The sequence below is a fragment of the Aquarana catesbeiana genome, linkage group LG03 (assembly GCF_042186555.1).
Source record: "Aquarana catesbeiana isolate 2022-GZ linkage group LG03, ASM4218655v1, whole genome shotgun sequence".
Classification (NCBI taxonomy): domain Eukaryota; kingdom Metazoa; phylum Chordata; class Amphibia; order Anura; family Ranidae; genus Aquarana; species Aquarana catesbeiana.
Genome location: NC_133326.1, coordinates 628,048,195 through 628,069,116, shown reverse-complemented (window position 1 = coordinate 628,069,116; position 20,922 = coordinate 628,048,195). Strand labels below are relative to the sequence as shown.

Genomic DNA, 20,922 nt, shown 5'->3' with positions numbered 1-20,922 from the left:
GAAAACCATTAATAGATATGTGCTTAAGGTTCAATTCACACTAGTGCGACTCCCAGTGTGACTTTGAAGTGCAAATTTCATGCTTCTTTTGCACTCTATGGCACTCAAGTCTCAAAGTCGTAACAAAGTAGTGCAGGAAACTTTTTTTTAAAAGATGCTGCGAATAAAGTTGCATAGATTGAACTGGGGGCCATTGGAATAAATGGGTTGGACACAAAGTCGTATGACAAGTCACACTAGTGAGAACTGAGCCTAAATCCTGCCCTGTGGCAATGTACACATCTTGCCTTACCTACTCCGAATTGATGGTCTTAGCAATGGGTGAATACTGATGGGCTAAACCATTTTCTTGCCTCTAGCTCCCTCTTCACTATATTGCCATACATTTGTGGACACCTTAGACAAGGCATGCTTCTAGCACTGTGGAAACTGTGTGGAGAAGGCCCTTTTCTGATTGAGCATTACTGTGCCCTGTGTATGAAGCCAGCACCTTAAAGACATGGTTTGATGAGTTTGGTGTGGAGGAACTCAAGTGCCCTGCACAGAGCCCATCCTTACTAAAACACCTTTTGGATAGAATTGAAGTGCTATTTTGCTAGCCAAGACTTCCAGTTTAGTGTTGGTACCTGACCTCACCGGTGCTCTTTTTTGAGTAAATGGGCACAAATTCTCACACACTCTGAAATCTTGTTGAAAGCCTTATCATAATGCCCATGAGTTGATATTAGGATGTCCAACAAACTCATTCAGGTGTAATGAACGGGTGTAAGTAAACCCTTGGACTAATGGTGTACATTCTGTTACAAAATGGGCTTCCTTTTAATTTAAAAATTGACATGGGAGAGGACATAGAAACTTTTGATATAAAGATATATTTGGAATTTTCTGAGAATACTAAGGCCTCTTTCACATGAATGATCCGTTCAGGTCCGCCTGTCCGTTTTTTAGGCGGACCTGAACGGACCCTCCATAGACCTCTATGGAGCGTCGGATGTCAGCGGTGACATGTCCGCTGACATCGGACCCGCTCCGATCCGAAAAAGTGTAACGAAGGAAAAAGCTACTTTTCCAAATGTTATCGGAGCGGGTGACGACGGACTCTACGGTCCGTCATCATCCGATCCCCCATAGGGGAGAGCGGCACTCTGAGAGGTCATCTGCCTGCTCAGCAGATGATCTGTCATCTGCCTGCTCAGCGGGGATCCACGGCGCGATCCCCGCTGAGCAAGCGGATGTTCACGGGGCGGATCATCACGGATCCGTCCCATGTGAAAGGACCCTAAGAGTGATGCAGTCTTTCTGCATCTATTGATACAGGGCTTGTGCATGCCCAAACTGTGATTTTTGCTGGATGTGGTTGTAACGTGAGAAGATTTTTTTTTTTTACCTTAATGCATCCTCTGCAATAAGGTAAATAACCTTCTGTATTTAGATCCCCAACACATTGGAGCCTGATCTTGATCCAGCATTGTGTCAGAACAGTGTCTCTCTGCTCTCTCCCCTCATGGGACACAGAGGCAGCAGTGGGAGCCATTTGCTCCTGCTGCTGTCAATCACAGCCTGTAAGGAGAGAGCAGGGGTGGGGATGAGCCGTGCTGTGTGTGTCAACGGACACACTGAGCCTGGTTCAGGATCAAGCCTGCACAAGGGCCCCCATAGTAAGTGGCTTCAGCCAAGCATGCCAAGTTATACCTATTGAAGTTGAATTCTTACCCTTGGGAACCCAAAATGCTATTAGAAATCAAATGGTGATTCATCCCATTAGTGTTCACCCAAGTCACCAGTTCTGAGTAGGCTTACACTTCTACATTGAATTTGGATGGTGTGAAGCCACTACTAACACAAGGGAATAAGAATTCTACAAAGTTGTTTTTGTTTACTGTCATGCCTTACAAGATCAACCTTTGCCTGGAAAGCAGAACTGCAACATCAACACAAGACAACAGATGTGCACAGGGCACATTGCATGGGGTATAACAAAGTTAATGGGCTTTGCTGTATAGGATACAGACCGCAAATTACTGACTTTGAGATGTTCAGTTTGTAAGATGTGGAGCTTAGTAAATCTGTCATCTGATTTAAAGTTATTGAATTGAAATGAGGACCTAAGAGCAGGATCCTAGAGGTGCCTCCAGAGTTCCCTGGGAGCCCAAAACCAAGGTGCCAGCTCTGACTCGGCTCTGGAATGTTGGTCAGAAGCAGCATGTTTTGTTGAAGATTGGGCATTGGAGCCAAATTCTGATTCCTGATTGGGAAGTTGCAATTTTCATATTGAGTCCTCCATGTTTTGTATGCTCCTTATGTGCTCTAAAGACTTAACAGAAGTACATCTCTGTGCAGATGCCTCCTAGATGTTTGCTCTTAAGTTCTTAGGCCACATCAATAAATTCAGTGAAGTGACAGGTTTGCTTTACTGTAAGGAGAAGGTATTGGGTTTTGAATGGGGTGTTCAGGGAATAATGGGGCACTGCTGTTGCTCGTAGCTTATCTCTGTTCCCCAATCTTTGTCCCTTCTCTGTGTACCACCCTCTTTTCGTCCAGCCTTACAACTTCCTCTGGCCAATGATGGACACAGTCGCTCCGACAGCTCCGCAAATCATCACCCGTCACTGCCCGTCCGACCACGGCACATGTTGAACATACCGCAAACCAACTACTTGACGCAGCGGAGCTTGGAGAGGTGAGAACATGGCTTTGTCACACTGCGGTGTAACTTTTTTGTTTAAATATTATATTGTCTGTGCAGACATCATCTTTTAAAGTGACACTAAACAATATCTTTATTCTACAAAAAAACATCTGTATGCATCCACTACTTATTGTCCCTGTACTTTTAAATTTTTTTTCATGAAATAGTTTTTTTGAGGCCCTGAAATGTCCTTCATGAGCTCCCAAAGTGTATGATCAGGGCTTGACAAATGTAAAAAATAATTTTAGGCCTGAAGATTACATAAAACCCCCAAACATTATATATTTTCTGAAAGCAGACACCCTAGAGAATAAAATAGTGGTAGTTCCAATTTTTTATGCCACACGATATTACCGCAAAGGTTGCACAAAATCATTATAAAATACCCAGTTTTTTGGTAAAATATAAAAGCTGAGGTTTCACCGAGTAAATAGATACCCAACATGTCAAACCTTAAATTTGTGTGCCCCCGTGAAATGGTGACAAACTTCAGTACCCTATATTTTCCATAGGTGATGTCAACAACAAGACCCTCTACCCTACGGCACCCGCTATGCTGGTCCTGAGCCTGCATATGGGCAAGCGGAGCTCAGGATACATAGCGGGGGGGGGGGCATGCAGGGCGTGTGGAACATTTGGGCGGCAGCCCAGGCGCCAGGATGAAATTTCTTGTTGCCATTGCAACCTGGTGCCTGGGGGTTGTCGAGCCCTGGTATGGTGGTTAAAGCAAGTAAAGCCTGCTTTTTCACTTGTACCTACAGGTAATGTATAACGACCAGGCCATTTCTTATCGTACATCACAGGACAGAGCCATGGTAGTTACTATGTGGGTTATAGGCCACCTTCAGATGATGGACACTGGCACACCCTAAGTCTAAGTGTCTAAGGTGTTGGTCACGAGTGAAGATGGGCTGTGCTGAGCTCCACTGGAGCAATCCTTGCTGGGGCTAGCTATGCAGCCGGATCCATTCAAAGTGTCTTTTGGGCCGAATTGAATGGTACCCGGGCCTCTTGTCCGAAGAAACAAGGTTTTGCCTGTAATGTTTCTTTTTAGAGAGCTGGATCCCGGGATCCAGTACTTTTGGTATTATGGCCATAAAGTTTTACTGGCGGGATGCTATTATAGGTCCAGGATTGTGGGTTCACCGGTTCCTGAAGGTTTAACGGAACCCACCGTAAAGAGTGAAGATTGGGTCTGTTGGTTTTTACCACAGTTAACCCTGCGGCGGGAAAGGTATGTGGAGTTTTCTGAGAAGTTTTTTAATTTTCTTATGAAATGTCTCCTTTGTTTAGTAAATGTTGTCATGCCTAAGTGTCACCACTGGGGGCTGTATGGAGAACATACCTTCTCATGCTTCCTCAAGAGATCACGCTGTGTCTTGAGCAGCAGGCTTCTTTTTTTTTTTTTTCCTCCAGCTAGCAGGCAGACCTCCGGTAAGTCTGGGGGGTTTTCCTCTTCTCCAGACACCCCCCCACCTGGGCTGTACTCTCCACCTCTTCTCGTTAGAGAACCAAAACAACAAACAAAAAGACAGATCAGCGCACAGCTCCTACTCGGTGGCTTCCAGCAGGTCCCCTCCTCACCATTCCTCCCTCACAGAACGATCCCGAAGTATCAGAGGCCCGCGCTCGTGCAGGAAAACTTTCTTTTTTTTTATAAAAAAGAGGAGGGGGACCGAATGTGACGGAGGGGGGCGGGGCTTAGTGCGGCATTGGCATCCTCCAGCGCGGGAATGTGCTTTTTAAAAGCTCCATTGTTGCTGCTGCAAGCTGACGGAGGGACATGAGCAAAGAGGGGCATGAAAGAGGTTTGGTGACACAGGCATTCCTTTTGACACATTTACTATTGCATCAGGCTGAGCATTAATAGCAGCAACAGGGCTGCACTATTGGTCAAGCAGTGGATGCGTTCCTTCTGGTAGTACCTCTGCTTTGTGCATCGGGCTATGGTCGGGAGGGGGGGTAAAAACACCTCAAAAAAGGGCTATAGAAAGACTTCTACAGCCACAAAGAAGCCTAGAACCATCTCAAAAAAGATGTCATCATCCCCTGAGAGTGAAATGGCTGGTCATAGTGAGCCATCAGGGACGTCGGGTGTTGCAGCTACTCTTAACACTGCAGCCCCTTTGTATATTAATGAAGAGGTTTTTTCCTCAACCATTTTAGGCTTGGAACAAAAGTTTGATGCGTTCCCAGAGTTGGACTAAGCGTGACAGGTCCCCTTCCATTACCCAGGACCCTCAAAATGTGCGTAGAGTTCTATGGTTGAAAAATTGGTCAGCCGAAGCGCCATGCAAAAAGCTCTTGGCTAGTTTACCATTTCACGGTGAACGGTTGTTTGGGGACGATCTGGATAAATACACAAAGAATTTCTAATGGAAAAAGTTCCCTTTTACCAGTTAAGAAGAAGTTTAAGCGTTTTTTCTTTTAAACAAGCTTCTTCTCTGGTGCCAGGAGCATCAGCCTCCAGGCAGACATGATGGTCTCCAACGTCAAGTTCAAGAGGTAAACCTTAGTTAGGGTCAACCCCAGGGACAAGAGGCCCTGGGGGAGGAAACCCACAAAACAAAATACGAGTGGGGGGGAAGACTTCTGCAGTTCTCAAGGGTCTGGCAGAAACAGTGTCGACAAATGGGGATGCTTCCTCAATATCTCTAGGATTCAAACTAGAGTTCCGAGAGTTCCCTTCTCCTCGTTTTTTTCTCAAATCAAATGTTCCCAGAGATCCAGAAAAAAAGAAGTCTCTCTTTCTGGCTTTGGACCATCTCTTGTCTCGAAAGGTGATATCGGTGGTCCCCATGGAAGAGCAAGGGTTAGGGTTTTATTCAAACCTTTTCACGGTACCAAAACCAAACGGGGATGTCAGACCCATTTTAGATCTCAAAGATCTAAACCGGTTTTTGAATATCTGTGCTTTTCGCAGGGAGTTAATCTGATCAGTGGTCTCCATTCTACAAGGTGGAGAACTGCTAGCGTCAATCGACATCAAGGATGCTTACCTCCATGTACCTATTTTTCCCACTCACCAGTAATATTTACGCTTTGAGATAGAAAATCTTCATTTTCAGTTTGTAGCTCTGCCTTTCGGTCTAGCTACTGCACCTCGAGTGTTTTACAAAGGTCCTGGCTCCCCCTTTAGCCAGATTAAGGGCTCAGGGTATAACGATTCTAGCTTACTTAGACGATCTACTCTTGATAGATCAGTCGGTAGCCCGCTTAAACCAAAGTTTGGTCACCACGGTCAGCTACCTGGAATACCTAGGTTGGATTCTCAACCTAGAGAAATCTTCCTTAAAACCATCAAGGAAAATGGAGTACTTGGGTATGATCATAGATACAGCTCAGAAAAGGGTGTTTTTGCCACAGGCAAAGATCAGTTCCATAAGGGAACTGATTCAGGTGGTCATGCAAAGAAGAATCCTATTTGACTTTGCATGAGATTGTTGGGAAAGATGGTGGCTTCATCCAAGGCTGTTCCTTATGCTCAGTTTCATTTGAGACTGCTGCAAAACAGTATCCTATCAACTTGAAACAAGAAGGTCCAAGCTCTAGACTTCCCAATGAGTTTATCCCTAAAAGTGTGTCAAAGCCTCAGTTGGTGGTTGATAACCAAGAATCTCCAAAAAGGAAAATCCTTTCTACCAGTTACCTGGAAAGTGGTAACAACAGATGCCAGCCTTCTGGGCTAGGGTGCAGTCCTAGAAGAAGCGTCTGTCCAGGGAAGATGGTCCAAATCGGAAATTACCTTGGCCATCAATATTCTAGGGATTCGGGCAGCTCATCTGGCCCTAAAGCTCAGATTATGGAATTGTCCTGTCTGGATCCAATCCGACAATGCCACAGCAGTGGCCTATATCGATCACCAAGGGGCACGAGAAGTGGTGTGGCCCAGAGAGAGGTGAATCATATCCTATCTTGGGCAGAAGACAACATTCCATGCCTATCGGCAGTCTTCATTCCAGGAACAGAGAATTGGCAGGCGGACTACTTGAGTCACCAACAGTTGTTCCTGGGAGAATGGTCTCTTCACCCTGACATCTTTCTATCAATATGTCAAAGATGAGGCATTCCGGACATGGATCTGTTTGCGTCCAGGTTCAACAAAAAGATCAACAACTTTGTGTCAAGGACAAAGGATCTGCTGGCATGCGGAATAGAAGCCTTGGTTTTTCCATGGGATCAGTTTTCACTGATTTATGCGTTCCGTCCTGTTCTGTTGCTTCCATGACTTCTTCGCAGGATCAAGCGGGAAGGGAAGGTGGCGATTCTTGTGCCCCAGGAGATCTTGGTATGCAGAGATCGTGAAGATGGCGGGAAGGGACCCATGGACCCTACCACCACGGCCAGACCTTCTCTCGCAAGGTCCGGTATTCCATACTACCTTACAAATGCTAAATTTAACGGTTTGGCTATTGAGACCCACATTCTGAAGGAGCGTGGGCTGTCAGGTTCAGTAGTTTCTACTTTTGTTAATGCTAGGAAGCCAGTCTCCAGAGTCATATATTATAGAGTCTGGAAGGCATATGTCTCCTGGTGTCAATCCCAGGAAACATGTCATAGGTAGGATCCTTGAATTTCTACAGATGGGATTAGAAATGAAGCTGGCCTTGAGTACTATCAAAGGCCAGGTGTCAGCCTTATCTGTGTTTTTTCAACGACCGTCTTGCTTCGCACTCTCTGGTTCGTAGCTTTATTCAGGGGGTAACGCGGATTAATCCTCTGGTTAGGTCACCCCTGAACCCTTGGGGCTTGAATTTAGTCCTGTTGGCGTTACAGAAACAGCCTTTTGAGCGATACAAGATATTCCCTTGGTCCTTTTGACAAGGAAATATAGTTTTTCTGGTTGCCATATCTTCTGCAAGAAGGGTATCAGAGTTGGCTGTTCTTGTAAAGAGCCATGTTTGGTTATTCATAAGGATAAGGTTGTATTACGTCCTCATCTAATTTCCTACTGAAGGTAGTGTCAGGTTTTCATTTAAGCCAGGATATTGTTTTGCGTTAATTTTTTCCAGAACCTCGTTCTGCGGAAGGTCACTACATTCTCTTAATGTGGTGAGAACAGTCAAGGTCTACTTGAAGGCGACTGCTCAGATTCGTAAAACAGATTTTTTGTTTGTGTTGCCAGAAGGTCCTAAGAGAGGACAGGCAGCATCGAATTCTACTATTTCTAAATGGATTCGTCAAGTGATTGTTCAAGCTTATGGTTTAAAGTGGAAAATTCCACCTTTTCATATTAAAGCGCACTCCACCGGGGCTTTTAGTACTTCCTGGGCAGTGTATCACCAGGCCTCCATGGCTGAAATCTGCAAGGCCACAACTTGGTCTTCAGTCCATACATTTACCAGATTCTATTAAGTAAATGTAAAAGGTCATGAGGATTTTGCCTTTGGGCGCAGTGTACTGCAGGCAGCAGTATAAGTCCTCTAGTCTCTTAGTGCCCTACTTTTGTTGTGTCTCCCTCCCTTCAGTTGGCATTGCTATGGGACATCCCACATAGTAACTACTATGGCTCTGTGTCCCATGATGTACGATAAGAAAATAGGATTTTTAAAACCGCTTACCTGTAAAATCCTTTTCTCTGAAGTACATCACGGGACACAGAGGTCCCTCCCTTCTTTTTGGTATACACATGCATTGCTTTGCTACAAAACTGAGGTACTCCCAGTAGTGCGAGGGGTTATATAGGGAGTGGACTTCTTGTCTTGGGGTGTGCCAGTGTCCATCACCTGAAGGTGGCCTATAGCCCACATAGTAACTACTATGGCTCTATGTCCTGTGATGTACTTCAAAGAAAAGGATTTTACAGGTAAGCTGTTTTTAAAAATCCTATTTTGCGGTACCACACTGCGTTATTTTAACTGACAATTACGTGGTCAGGCGACACTACCCAAATAATAATTTTCCCACAAATAGAGCTTTCTTTTGGTGGTATTTGATCACTAATCACTAACTATGGGATATGGAATTTTTTTACTTTTATACTAGTAATGGTAGCGAACAGTGTCTTTTAGCAGGACTGTGATATTGCGTCGGATAATCTGACACTTTGCGGGAACCAGTGACACTAATATTGTGATCAGTGCTAAAAATATGCACTGTCACTGTAATAATGACACTGGCTGGGAAGGGGTTAAACATCTAGGGAGATCAAGGGGTTAACTTTGTGCCTAGCCAGTGTTTTTGTGTACACAGTGTGCTGCTTCCATTAGGGGAAGAGATCGATTCTAGTCTTTGCTTTTCAGAGACACATAATACATCCCTTCCCCGCTGTATATCTCAGTTCTCTGTGTTTTAGTGACGGTTGTTAGAGAATTATGATCGCGGTAGCAGCACGCGCCCGATGCAGGCGGAAGTGTTGAATCACGTGTATGTATGTGTGTATATATGTGTATATATATATATATATATATATATATATATATATATATAATTAATATGTGTGATCCTGTGCACAGCTGCCACCCTGTAGCAGTAAAAGTGCTATAGGGTGGTCAGCAAGTGGTTAAAGTAAACAGTTTGTCTCTGCTGAACAATTTTTAATTATTTTATTTAAATACTGGGGTCCCTATTATTGCTCAGGAAACGATGAGGGAACTAACCCTTTAAATCCCCAAAAAATTCTTAATTTTAAAAAAGGTTGGTTTCCAAAGCTAATCTGTTTTTGGGATATTTTTTGGTTGGCTAAATCACCCACTTCATTTGTTTTTGGAGACTTTGAATCAAAATACCCACACTGGAGTTCCCTTCCCACAATATAAGATTAGTTAAAGCTACAGTGTCAGATCTGCTTTTATTGGCTGCTGGAGGTGAGTGCACCTGAGAAAGTGCACAAATCTTTTAGCCCCTGTCCCTAGAGGAGCTAATGGTAAGATGGCTCAATTGGCAAAGCATACCAGTGCCAAATATGCCAATATATCTGAGCCTTGCAAGACACAATGGGGCATGGTTTTAAAGCAGTGAATGTGACTTACATCCATTTACTGGTGGTGATAAATTAGTGTCATTCATACACATGCACCAGGAAGATCCATCTGCTTCATGTTTGTTGAATGTCCGATTCACTGCATTATAAACATGCCCATGTCTGATTCTGAAACTCCAGCTAAATTTTTTTTCCCCCTTCTGCATAGTCCACAACTAATACCTACAGCCCTTCTCCAGGAGAGCGCTGGCTGCCGGGGGGGTGTGAAAGATAAGGTTAGTAAAAGTGCTTTATAATGGTACCCCAGACAAAAATAAACATTTAACCTTTTGCTGGTGAACAGTGTGATGGCTAAATGGCTATTACTGTTCCCATTGAGATTTGGGACCCGAGTTTGAATCCCACCTGGGACTCAACCTGCATGGAGCAAACAAACCTACTATCTATCTCAGTCCTTGTTGCTGAAGATCGCTGTTTCTTCTGAAATTGTTTACTTTGTATCCTCGCCCTTTTTATATTTGTGATCTTCAATTTTTATGTACATTTGAAACTGCATCGGACTGCAGAATAGGCTGTGATGACCAGGGTATTGGGACTACGGTAATTCTTTTTCTTTCTTTTCAGCACTGAAATTGACCAGAAGCTGCAAGAAATCATTAAGCAGACTGGGTATCTGTTAATTGATGGACAGGTGAGATAAAGACGCAAAGATTGTTGTTATAGGTATTGCTTTACTTGGTGTAGGTTAGAAATGTATTAGTTGCAGAATAACTTTGTTATTACATGTTCATAGCCCAGCTCATCCAATCAGAGAACACTTTGCATCTATTCAGAAAATGCAAAGCATTCTCTAAATGTTGCCTCCTGTGTTCAGAATGCAGCAAGGCAGCTACTCGTTGTGGGACTGGAAGCAAGTGGAGATCACTGGAGTAGTGGTGTCTACTTCGTGATTTCTAGCTCCCAGAGGGATCGGCCAGGTATGTTGTGTATATACACAGTAACAGTTACATTGGTCCAAGATAGACCGATACGATATGTATAAAATTTCCATACCTGGACGACTGCTTTAAAGCAGAGCTCCAGCATTGTCTCCCAAAATGACTTTCGGGACAGCATCCGAGAGATCATGGCTCCTCCCACAACAGGAAACGCCTCATCAAAATCTTTAACAGGAGGCATCCACCCAGCTTCCTTCAGTTTTTTTTTTTTTTTTTTTTTTTTGTGTTTCCTCCAGTCGGTAGGAACACCTCTGATGGGAGCCATGATCTCTGTCTTCCAGGCTGTCCTGGGAGACAGAGGTTCTCGCCTGTTTTTTTTGTGTTTATGTTTCAAGGAGACTGTGATCCTCCCAATTGCCTTTTGTTGGATGTTCCCTGTGGGCTCTGTCTCCCCCTTCCCTTTTTTTTTTTTTTTAATTCAGACAAGCCAGGAGTACTTGGTGGTCGTGTGGACGCCTCCCGCATCGCGGGACAGCGGCAGTGTAATGCTGAGCAACCGCCACTGTTCTGGTGGCCGTGGAGAGACTTTGACCACTTCCAGTGCAGTGCACAGGAAAAGGAGCCACTTCCGGGTCAGGCATGTGGCGTCATTTCCAGCCGCAAAGCATGGGGGGGGGGGGGGGGGGGGGCACGGTCACCTGGTACCTTTTTTTATCTCCAGTTCCGGGTTGACGCGGCAGCGTTTTTGTATTCTGGAACTGGCTTTCTTTCAGCCACATGACCGTAGTGCGCTCTGCAATGGAGGAAAGTGCAGCGAATAAGGGGGCAAGCCAAGTCACCTGCAAGGCCAAGGTAAGGGACTGGGTTTCTGTTTTACTGTGGGCCGTTTTTTCCTCTGGGTTATCAATCCAGCTTTAAGCAAAGGGATTTGTTGTGGTGGGGCTTGCTTGGGCACAGGGAAGTTAGGAGGTCCTTTCCTAGTGCACCTGGGTGTTTTTACATTTTGTAACCTGCTGTGTTCAGCAGTTTTCAGTGTGGTTCTATTGTTTTTCTTCTGTTTGTCCAGGCTAAGAGCTCTGTTCAACCGGTAAAGAAAAAGTGTCCTGCTTGCAAAGAAAAGTTTGGCGAATCCTCTTTGTGGTGATTATATCATGGATTTAGTCAAGAAGGAGTCTCCATCCATTTGTGGCGATCTTGTTACAACCATTAAGGATGAGCTCCACACTACTTTTCAAGCTTTCCGGTCAAATCTGAGAGAAGAGCCAGGGTCCTCAGGGGAATCCAGTGCCCTGCAGCCGACCCCAGAGTCTCGGGTTGCTTCTCTCATACAGCCGGAAGGCCCAGCTTCCCAGGATGTTTCCCAAGAACCTGTTTCCCCCTCTCAGGGTATGACCGATTTCAGAAGAGGAGGATAAAGAAAATCAAGCAGATGCCACCTCTAAGTACAAAATGTCCCTAGAAGGGGGGGGGGGGGCTCCTTAAAGTGATGCACGCTACCTTGGGGATAGAGGAAGAGAAAAGGAAGCTCTCCCTGCATGACCATATGTACGCAGGTCTAGGAGACTCCAAAGGCCTCAACTTTCCGGTACATTTGTTCATCACAGATGTGATTAAAAAAGAATGGCTAGAGCCGGAGAAGAAACCATTCTTTTCCGGGCCCTATAAAAGAAGATTCCCATTTGAGGAAAATCCTGAATCCATTTGGAACAGAGTTCCAAAACTAGATTCTGCCTTCTCGCGGATTTCAAAGCTGACTGACCTTGCTTTTGAAAATATTGGCACGCTAAAGGAGCATATGGATAAGAGGATGGATCTACTTCCTAAAAGAGCCTGGCAATCAATTATGAACAATCTGAAGCCGGCGATGACAATAACATGCGTTGCTAGGAATTTGGATCGCTGGGTTAATTAGCTGAAATCTCATATTACAGCGGATTCCCCGAAACAGGAGATTCTAGATTCCTTCGCAACCTTATCTGCAGCCGTGGCATACATTGCTGAAATCCTGGAAGAACTAATTTGTAGGGATTGGAACAATGACTCTCTGAGATCTCAGTTTCTGAATTGGTTATTTCATGGCGAGGGCCTTGGTGCGTTTGTCACCAAAAATCTTCTTGGAGGATCTTCTGTGAATTCGATCATTAACCCTGGGAGAGCATATTTAAAATAAACTGGTTTGGTGTAATGCTTCTCCAGGAGTTTCTTTCGCAGTGGAGAAGCATTACACCAAACCAGTTTATTTTAAATATGCTCTCCCAGGGTTATGTGATCAAATTTATGGAAGATCCTCCAAGAAGATTTTTGGTGACAAACGCTCTAAGGGATCCAACCAAGGCTCTCGCCATGAAGTCCCTAATTCAGGAACTGAGATCTCAGAGTCATTGTTCAGGTCCCTCCAAAGGAGTTCTTCCCGGGTTTCTACTCACATGTGTTCCTCGTTCAGAAACCCTCAGGAAAGTTCCGTCTTATTCTAAATCTCAAAGTGCTAAACTGCTTGGGTAAAGTATAGAAGATTTCAAATGCATACCATCTTGGTCAAAAACCTCCTGAACCAGGGGTGCTACATGGCATCAATAGACTTACAGGATGCTTACCTCCACATACCTATTGCCGCCTGGTCCCAAAAATATCTGAGGTTGGCAGTTCAGGGTACTCCCATTTGGCCTGTCATCAACCCCAAGGGTGTTTTATGAAGGTGATGGCTGAAGCATTGGCACCTTTGCATCTAGAAGGAATCTCCGTGATTCCTTATTTAGACGATCTCCCCCTTTTTTCTTCTTTTTGCTTACGCTAGAGAGATGCTTCAGCAGAATTTGGCCAGAGCTCGTGCTCAGAGTCCATAGGACCGATCTCCTTTTTTTTTTTTTTTCTTGTTAGAGTTTTATTGAGTTTTCAATACATAACATAACAGCGGTGTCGATTTGAGCATTAAAAGACGGGGAAATGAAGCTCTAAAAAAAATAGGCTAGTTGGTAAGCAGAACAAACAGTGAGTTACAAAATATAACCATTTGTGTTAACGTGGGATTATTGAGGTAATAGTGCGGTCGGTGTAGTGGCCTCAGGTATATTACAGAGATAGGCTGGTTGTCATGGAGACCATAGGATGGATCTTAAACCTTCAGAAGTCAAATCTGATTCCCTCACAGGAGGTGTTATACTTTGGGTACCGTATCAACTCAGTGGAGCAAAGATTTTTTTTTTCCCAGAGGAAAAGGAGAAAAAGCTATTGGAAGTAGTGTCTCTGTTGTGGTCAAGTCCGCTTCTGCCCATCAGGAAGGTCCTGTCAGCCTTGGGAACCCTGACCTCTTCCATACCTGCAATTCAGCGGGCAATACTTCAATTCAGACCCCTGCAGAGTTTCTTATTGAGAGCTTGGGATCCCTAGCAGGATTTTCTGGATTCTTTGGTGGTGGAAGAACCAGGCAAGGTTTTCAGCAGGTCTGTTATGGTCCTTCCCAGTCCAAGAAGGATAACAACAGATGCCAGCTCCTGGGGTTGGGGAGCTCACATGAACAGCCAGTGGGCACAGGGCTCATGGTCCGCAGAAGAAGCAGTAAGAGCCTCAAGTTGGAGGGAACTGAAAGCAATAGAGATGGCCCTGCTGACCTTTACCGAAGAAGTTCAGGGATTTCATGTACAGATCCTGTCGGACAATGCCACAGCGGTGGCTTATATAAACATACAGGGAGGCACCAGAAGCAGAGTTCTTCAGGGTTTAGCAGGAAGTATTCCGGAATTGGGCAGAGCTCTGAATTCTATCCTTGTCGGCGGTCCATCTAAGAGGGACTCTAAGCAAGGTAGCAGATTTTCTCAGCGGAAACTAAGTATACGAAGCCAGAGTGGCAATTGAACCTAGAGAGCTTTAATTTGATCGTTAAGAAATTGGGCAGCCACAGGTGGATCTCTTTGCGACTCAGAATGCAGATCTGCCTCTCCTCTTTACCTGAACAGAACCGGGCCATCCCTGGGGTTAGATGCTCTGGCACACAGTTGGAAGTTTCACCTCTGTTACACCACCCCCCTTTCAGCTTATTCCTAAGGTCATAAAAAAAATCCAGAAAGCGGATACGACAGTAATCCTCATCACTCCCTTTTGGCCCAAGTGAGCTTGGTTTTCATCCCGTCTTCAGATGCAGCTTAATCTGTATTGGCACCTTCTGTTGAGACAGGACCTGCTGATACAGGGCCTCTATTTCACCAGGAGGTAGCGAAGCTAAAACTCACAGCCTGGCTTCTGAACCCGATCCAGACTGGCATTGATCAGATGCTTTCCAAACTGGGACTTATCAGTCGTTCTACAGGCTCTAACCAGAGAACCTTTTGAACCTATGGATTTAGCCTCCCTGAGACTAATTACATTAAACGTTTTTTTAGATGCTATAACAACAGCTTGAAGAATTAGTGAGCTTCAAGCCTTGTCACTCAGGGAGACATTTTTTTTCTATTTTTACAGACAGAATTGTTCTAAAAATAGACCCTAATTTTTTTACCGACGGTTGCTTCGGTCCAAAATCGAGCCTAGGAGATTATACTTCCTACGTTGTGCTCTAATCCATCGGGAAAGAAGAATTTCATACTTTGGATGTTAAGAGAGCAGTCATAAGTTACCTTGAAGCCGCTAAGGACTTTAGGCGTTCAGACGCATTATTTGTTTTATATGCTGGTAGTAAGAAAGGAAGACAAGCTACCAGGGGAACCATTGCCAGATAGTTTATAATGGCTATTGCAGAAGCGTATTCCTTTTCAGGTTAAGATAGTCCAGTTGGTATTTGTGCTCATTCTACAAGAGCTTTCGCAGTGAGTTGGGCAGAGAAAGCTGGTGCCACCCCGAACAGATCTGTAAACCAGCTACGTTGTCGAGTCTGACGACCTTTGCCCATCATTATAGGTTGACCTCTTGACAGCAGGGGCCCAGGCTTTCAGTAGAAAAGTCTTGTGTCCCATCCTAATGGGGTAGGTCTCGATTATCCTCTCGGGTGCTGTCCTGAAAGTCGTTTTGGGAAAATTCAAGTTAGACTTGCCACTAACTTGTTTTACAATAGTCTTTCAGGACAGCAATGACCTGCCCTTTTTTTTTTTGCTGTATACTATGATGTGACTTTTGCTTATATGTTTCAGCTGGGGCTAGAGGTTCTCTACAAACAACTGAAGGAAGCTGGGTGGAGGCCTCCTGTTTAAAAATTTTGATGATGAGGTTTTTCCTGTTGTGGGAGGAGCCATGATCTCCCGGGTGCTGTTCTGAAAGACTATTGGAAAACAAGTTACCGGTAAGTCCTAACGTGAATTTTTGTTTTTTTCTTTAAAAACCCTCCCAGGTTGTATGCACCTAATACTATATCAAGCAGCATTATTATATGTAGATTTTTAAAGTTATTTATTTTAAAATCCTTACTTAGCAGTCCCCGCCGAAGTGGGCAGCTGAGGACCACTGGTATGTCCTTCCGGGATATGGTGCTGCTGGCTATCCAGCATACACCTCCTGATTGCGTGCATGCGCATAAACAGTGATGCTACAAGCGGTTACGCATTGTCTCCTGGGATTGATGATAATCATATTCCAGGAGCCATTGCATGCCCGGACATGATGTAAGCAGAATCGGAGGATAACCACAAAAAAGAAATATTTTCACTGCTGGAAAAAAAAAAAACGTACAGGCAGTTGTGACGAGCACAGGGGGGGTTGATAAAATGCCTGCAACTCTGCTTTAAGTACAATGTATAAAACAAAAAGAAAAAAGAGCGAGAGAGAAGAAAGTCAAAACGAAAACCTTTGTAATCCTTAAAGTAACACTAAAGTCTTGCTTTTTTAATTTAAAAATAACAAACCTGGAATACTTACCGCCTCTGAGCAGTGGTTTTGCATAGAGCAGTACAGATCCTCCTCTTCTAGGGTCCCTTGCCAGTGCTCCTGACCCCTTCCTCCTGTCGAGTGACCCCACAGGAAGCAGCTTACAATGGGGGCACCCAAGCTGAGCCAATGCTGTGTGTGTCCTTTCAGACATGGAGTTGCGTCTCAGCCCCACCCCCTCACTCACTCCTCATTGGCTCACTCACTTTGACAGCAGCGGGAGCCAATCAGGATGGAGAGACAGCCAGCCAGCCGAATCTCTCATACAAAATCGCTGGATCGAGAGGACTTGGGTAAGTGTTAGGGGGGCTGCTGCACACACAAAGTTTTTTATCTTCATGCAAAGAATGCAAAGAAGATAGTGCCTTTAGAACCACTTTAACAATAATTTTCTTGTATTTGACCCTCTTTTGGTGTGTGTGTGTGTGTGTGTGTGTGTGTGTGTGTGTGTGTGTGTGTGTGTGTAAATATATATGTATATATACATAATATATTATCTCGATCAGTGGGATGGGACAGTAGAGGCGCTTGGACTGTGGTCAGGTCATAATTCAGATGCAGACTAATTATTGTATGAAGGACCGTGTGATGACTGTATGGATTTGATGTGACTATATTTTCTGTACTCTTGCTGCCTGTTAGAAGTATATAAAAAATACATTTAAATCCTACATTGTACATTATATATGACAGTTGCCTAATTGCAGCTCTCTCGCCATGTCCTTTTTCTCAGAAATACCAGGCAGATATAAATGACTTGGAGAATTTGGGAGAAATAGGCAGTGGAACTTGTGGACAAGTATGGAAGATGAGGTTTAAGAAGACCGGACCTATCATCGCTGTAAAGGTATGTGATCATTTTTTGTATGGACTGCAAATAATGACTAATCTGAAAGACCACAGAAAATATTGGACAATTTTATCTTGACCTTACTATGACTTTTTTTTTTTTTTCCATAAAATGATAAATCATGATATCAACACATTACAAATAGGAGTACTCTTTGCAGTGACTGAAAAGTGATTTTGAGTATCATTTTGGTCTGTAAATTTTTTTGTCTTCAAATTCTCACTTTTGTGCACCAAATTTAGCTTTATAGTTGCAATAAAAACATTCCAAACAGGCATAAAAGGGTTAGTATGTGGAATATTTTATATGTAATTCAGTTTATGGTTTTACACTTTAGAGATTGTAAAATTAACGTTACTAGGAAAAAAAAAAGGTCTTTGCTAATGTTCCACTTCAACAACCAGTCCATCTCACCATTGCAATCCCGTCAGCCCATACACAAAGGTATTTGATAGCCATGTAATTGCAATTGGAATGCAACACCTGCCATTGCTGGTCCTCTACACGCCTGGCTGTGGAGCCATCAGGTCAATGTCAGACATTTTTTTAGCCACCCAGACTCCAGCAGCAAATAAGCCAAGGTTTATATATACACACAGTATCTCACAAAAGTGAGTACGCCCCTCACTGAAGAAATGACACTTTGCTACAATGTAGTGAGTGTACAGCTTGTGGTGAGGAGTACAAAGACAAGTGTGTCTTGCCTACAGTCAAGCATGGTGGTAGGAGTGTCATGGTCTGGGGCTGCATGATTTCTGTCGGCACTGGATAGCTACAGTTCATTGAGGGAACCATGAATGCCAACATGTACCATGACATACTGAAGCAGAGCATGATCCCCCTCCTTTCAGAGACTGAGCCGCAGAACAGTATTCCAACATAACGACCCCAAACACACCTCCAAGATGACCACTGCCTTGCTAAAGAAGCTGAAATTAAAGGTGATGAACTGGCCAAGCTTGTCTCCAGACCTAAACCCTATTGAGCATCTGTGGGGCATCCTCAAACGGAAGGTGGAGGAGCGCATGATCTCCAACATCCACCAGCTTCGTAATGTCATTATGGAGGAGTGGAAGAGGACTCCAGTAGCAACCTTGAAGCTCCGGTGAACTCCCATGCACAAGAGGGTTATGGCAGTGCTGGAAAATAATGGTGGCCACACAAAATATTGATACTTTGGGACCAATTTGGACATTTTCACTTAGGGGTGTACTCGCTTTTGTTCCCAGCGGTTTAGACCTTAATGGCTGTGTGAGTTATTTTGAGGGGACAGCAAATTCACACTGTTATACAAGCTGTACACTCACTACTTTATATTGTAGCAAAGTGTCATTTCTTCAGTGTTGTCACATGGAAAGATATAATAAAATATTTACAAAAATGTGAGAGGTGTACTCACTTTTGTGAGATGGGGTGTGTGTTTTATTCTTAAAACATCTGCTATTGGGAAAATGCAACGACGTCTGTGCTCATAAAGGCCTATCCACCATCCTAGATATAGATCTGCTCGTAAATAAAAACACCCTTTCTACCACTGTGCTCTCTGGACTCTCGCCTCCAATAACAATTGCGCCCAATATCCAGCAAGGTATCTTCACTTTTACAGACACTCTTAGGGCACTTTCACACTGAGGCGCTGGGGTTTCGGCTTTACCGTCGCTTTAGCAGCACTTTTAACCCCCGCTAATGGGCGAAAAAGGATTAAAAGTGCTGCTGCAGCGGTGCTGCCCATTGATTTCAATGGGCAGGGGCGCTTTAGGAGCGATACACCACTCCTAAATCGCCTCAAAGATGCTGCTCGCAGGACTTTTTTTTTAGTGTCTTGCCAGCGCACAGCTTCAGGCTTCACGCTTTCACATTGGAGTGACAGGAGTGGCGCTTTGCAGAGGCTATTTTTAGCGCTATATCGCCTGTAAATCGCCTCCCAGTATGAAGTAGCCTTAAGCCTCCAGTTCACTACGGACTCTCCTGCTGTCTTGCACACTATCCACCAATATATTGGGGGTAAGGTCCCTTTAAGGCTCCCAAATCTCTCATGCGGTCATACTCATGTTAGGAAAATGAATACAACAAGCTTCCCATTGTACAGTAAAACCAGATAACCTAAATTATTTAAAGAAATGCACTCAGGGTATTAAAACTTGTACAAAGCAAAACTTGTACAAAGCAAACCACAAGATATCGGGATTTGGTTCCTTCCAGTCCGTATCTGCCTCCGTTCACGCCCTACGCGTTGCGTCACATGACTTTATCAGGGGTCAAATGCTATCAATAACTAAAACCAAAGAGATTACAGTTTTTGGATGTACTGCAAGATTTGACCCAAGTCTTACCTTCAGACCTACAGGGTAATATCTTATTGAATTCTGAAAACCTAGTAACTTTCTTTGTCTTTCAGCAAATGCGCCGTTCAGGAAACAAAGAGGAGAACAAACGTATTTTGATGGATTTGGATGTTGTACTGAAGAGCCATGATTGTCCATACATAGTACAATGTTATGGCACTTTCATCACAAATGTAAGTTTAGAGCTTACCTCCACATACCTATTGCCGCCTGGTCCCAAAAATATCTGAGGTTGGCAGTTCAGGGTACTCCCATTTGGCCTGTCATCAACCCCAAGGGTGTTTTATGAAGGTGATGGCTGAAGCATTGGCACCTTGGCACATTGGCTGAAGCTCATCTGAATTTGCAGTGCATTTGTGTTGTGAACAGTGATCCAGATTGCGTTCACATCTCCAGTTTTTTAAAATGTATGTATAGCAGCCTCTCTCAACTAGGGTTCTGTGGAACCCTAGTGTACCTCCAGAGGTTGTTGGGGGTTACTGAGCAGGAAGCAATTTCTATCTCTCAGATAAGTAACCACTGACACCAATGATCTTTTAGGCTGCATTCACACCTGAGCGTTTCAAAGTCGCGTGATTTTGCCGCGTTTTTGCAGCGATTTTGTTCAGATTACCAATGTAAAAGGCAGAAAAACGCCTGTAATCTGCCCCAAAGAAGCTTGCGTTCTTTTTTTTGGAGCTTAGGGTGTTTTTCAGGTGACAGAACGCTCAGATGTGAACAGGTGCCATTGAAATGAATGGGATTTTGCTTGTTGGGCCTTTTTTTTGGGCATTTTATTAGCTGAAAACGCTCAGGCGTGAATGCAGCCTAAAGCTATCAGGAAAGGTGGGAATTTTTCCCACTGACAAGATATGAATGCTCTTACCTGACAATCGCACTATTGTGCAGTGAGCTGTAGATATAGTAGTTATTAGCAGGGGGTTCCCTGTGATCAGAAAGTTATTTCAAGGGGTCCTTGATGTTAAGTCTTCCTTCCTTCTTCCTTCTCTTCTTCCTCCTTTTTTTAAAACTTCCTCCTCCCTGGAGATATTACAGCTTTTATTCCTCCCCAGCTGAAACCTGCCAACATTTCTGAGTGTTTTGGGTGGATTTGTTCATTAAACCCAAAGAGCATGTGTGAGGTCAGATACTGATGTTGGGTCAGAAGTATAGCAAATCCAAAGAGTGTACAGATACACTGTGCATACGGCACTCCTAGGAGAAGTGCAGAGTCACTTGGTCCATTGGAACTTTGATCTGTATCTGTAGACCAGTGTTTCTCAACTCCAGTCCTCAAGGCGCCCCAACAGGTCTTGTTTTCAGAATTTCCCTCAGATGAAACAACTGTG

The 20,922-nt window shown here is 44.1% G+C and overlaps 1 protein-coding gene across 2 annotated transcripts in view; it reads left to right on the top strand.

The window, feature by feature from the left end:
- MAP2K7 (mitogen-activated protein kinase kinase 7) overlaps positions 1-20,922 on the top strand; it is a 73,689-nt gene that overhangs the window by 18,990 nt on the left and 33,777 nt on the right. For both annotated transcript variants that reach the window (XM_073622429.1, XM_073622431.1), the window contains 4 exons: positions 2,542-2,680; positions 10,236-10,302; positions 17,133-17,246; positions 19,648-19,767. In XM_073622429.1, coding sequence (XP_073478530.1) covers positions 2,542-2,680; positions 10,236-10,302; positions 17,133-17,246; positions 19,648-19,767 — 440 coding nt within the window. The remainder of the gene's footprint in view (positions 1-2,541; positions 2,681-10,235; positions 10,303-17,132; positions 17,247-19,647; positions 19,768-20,922) is intronic.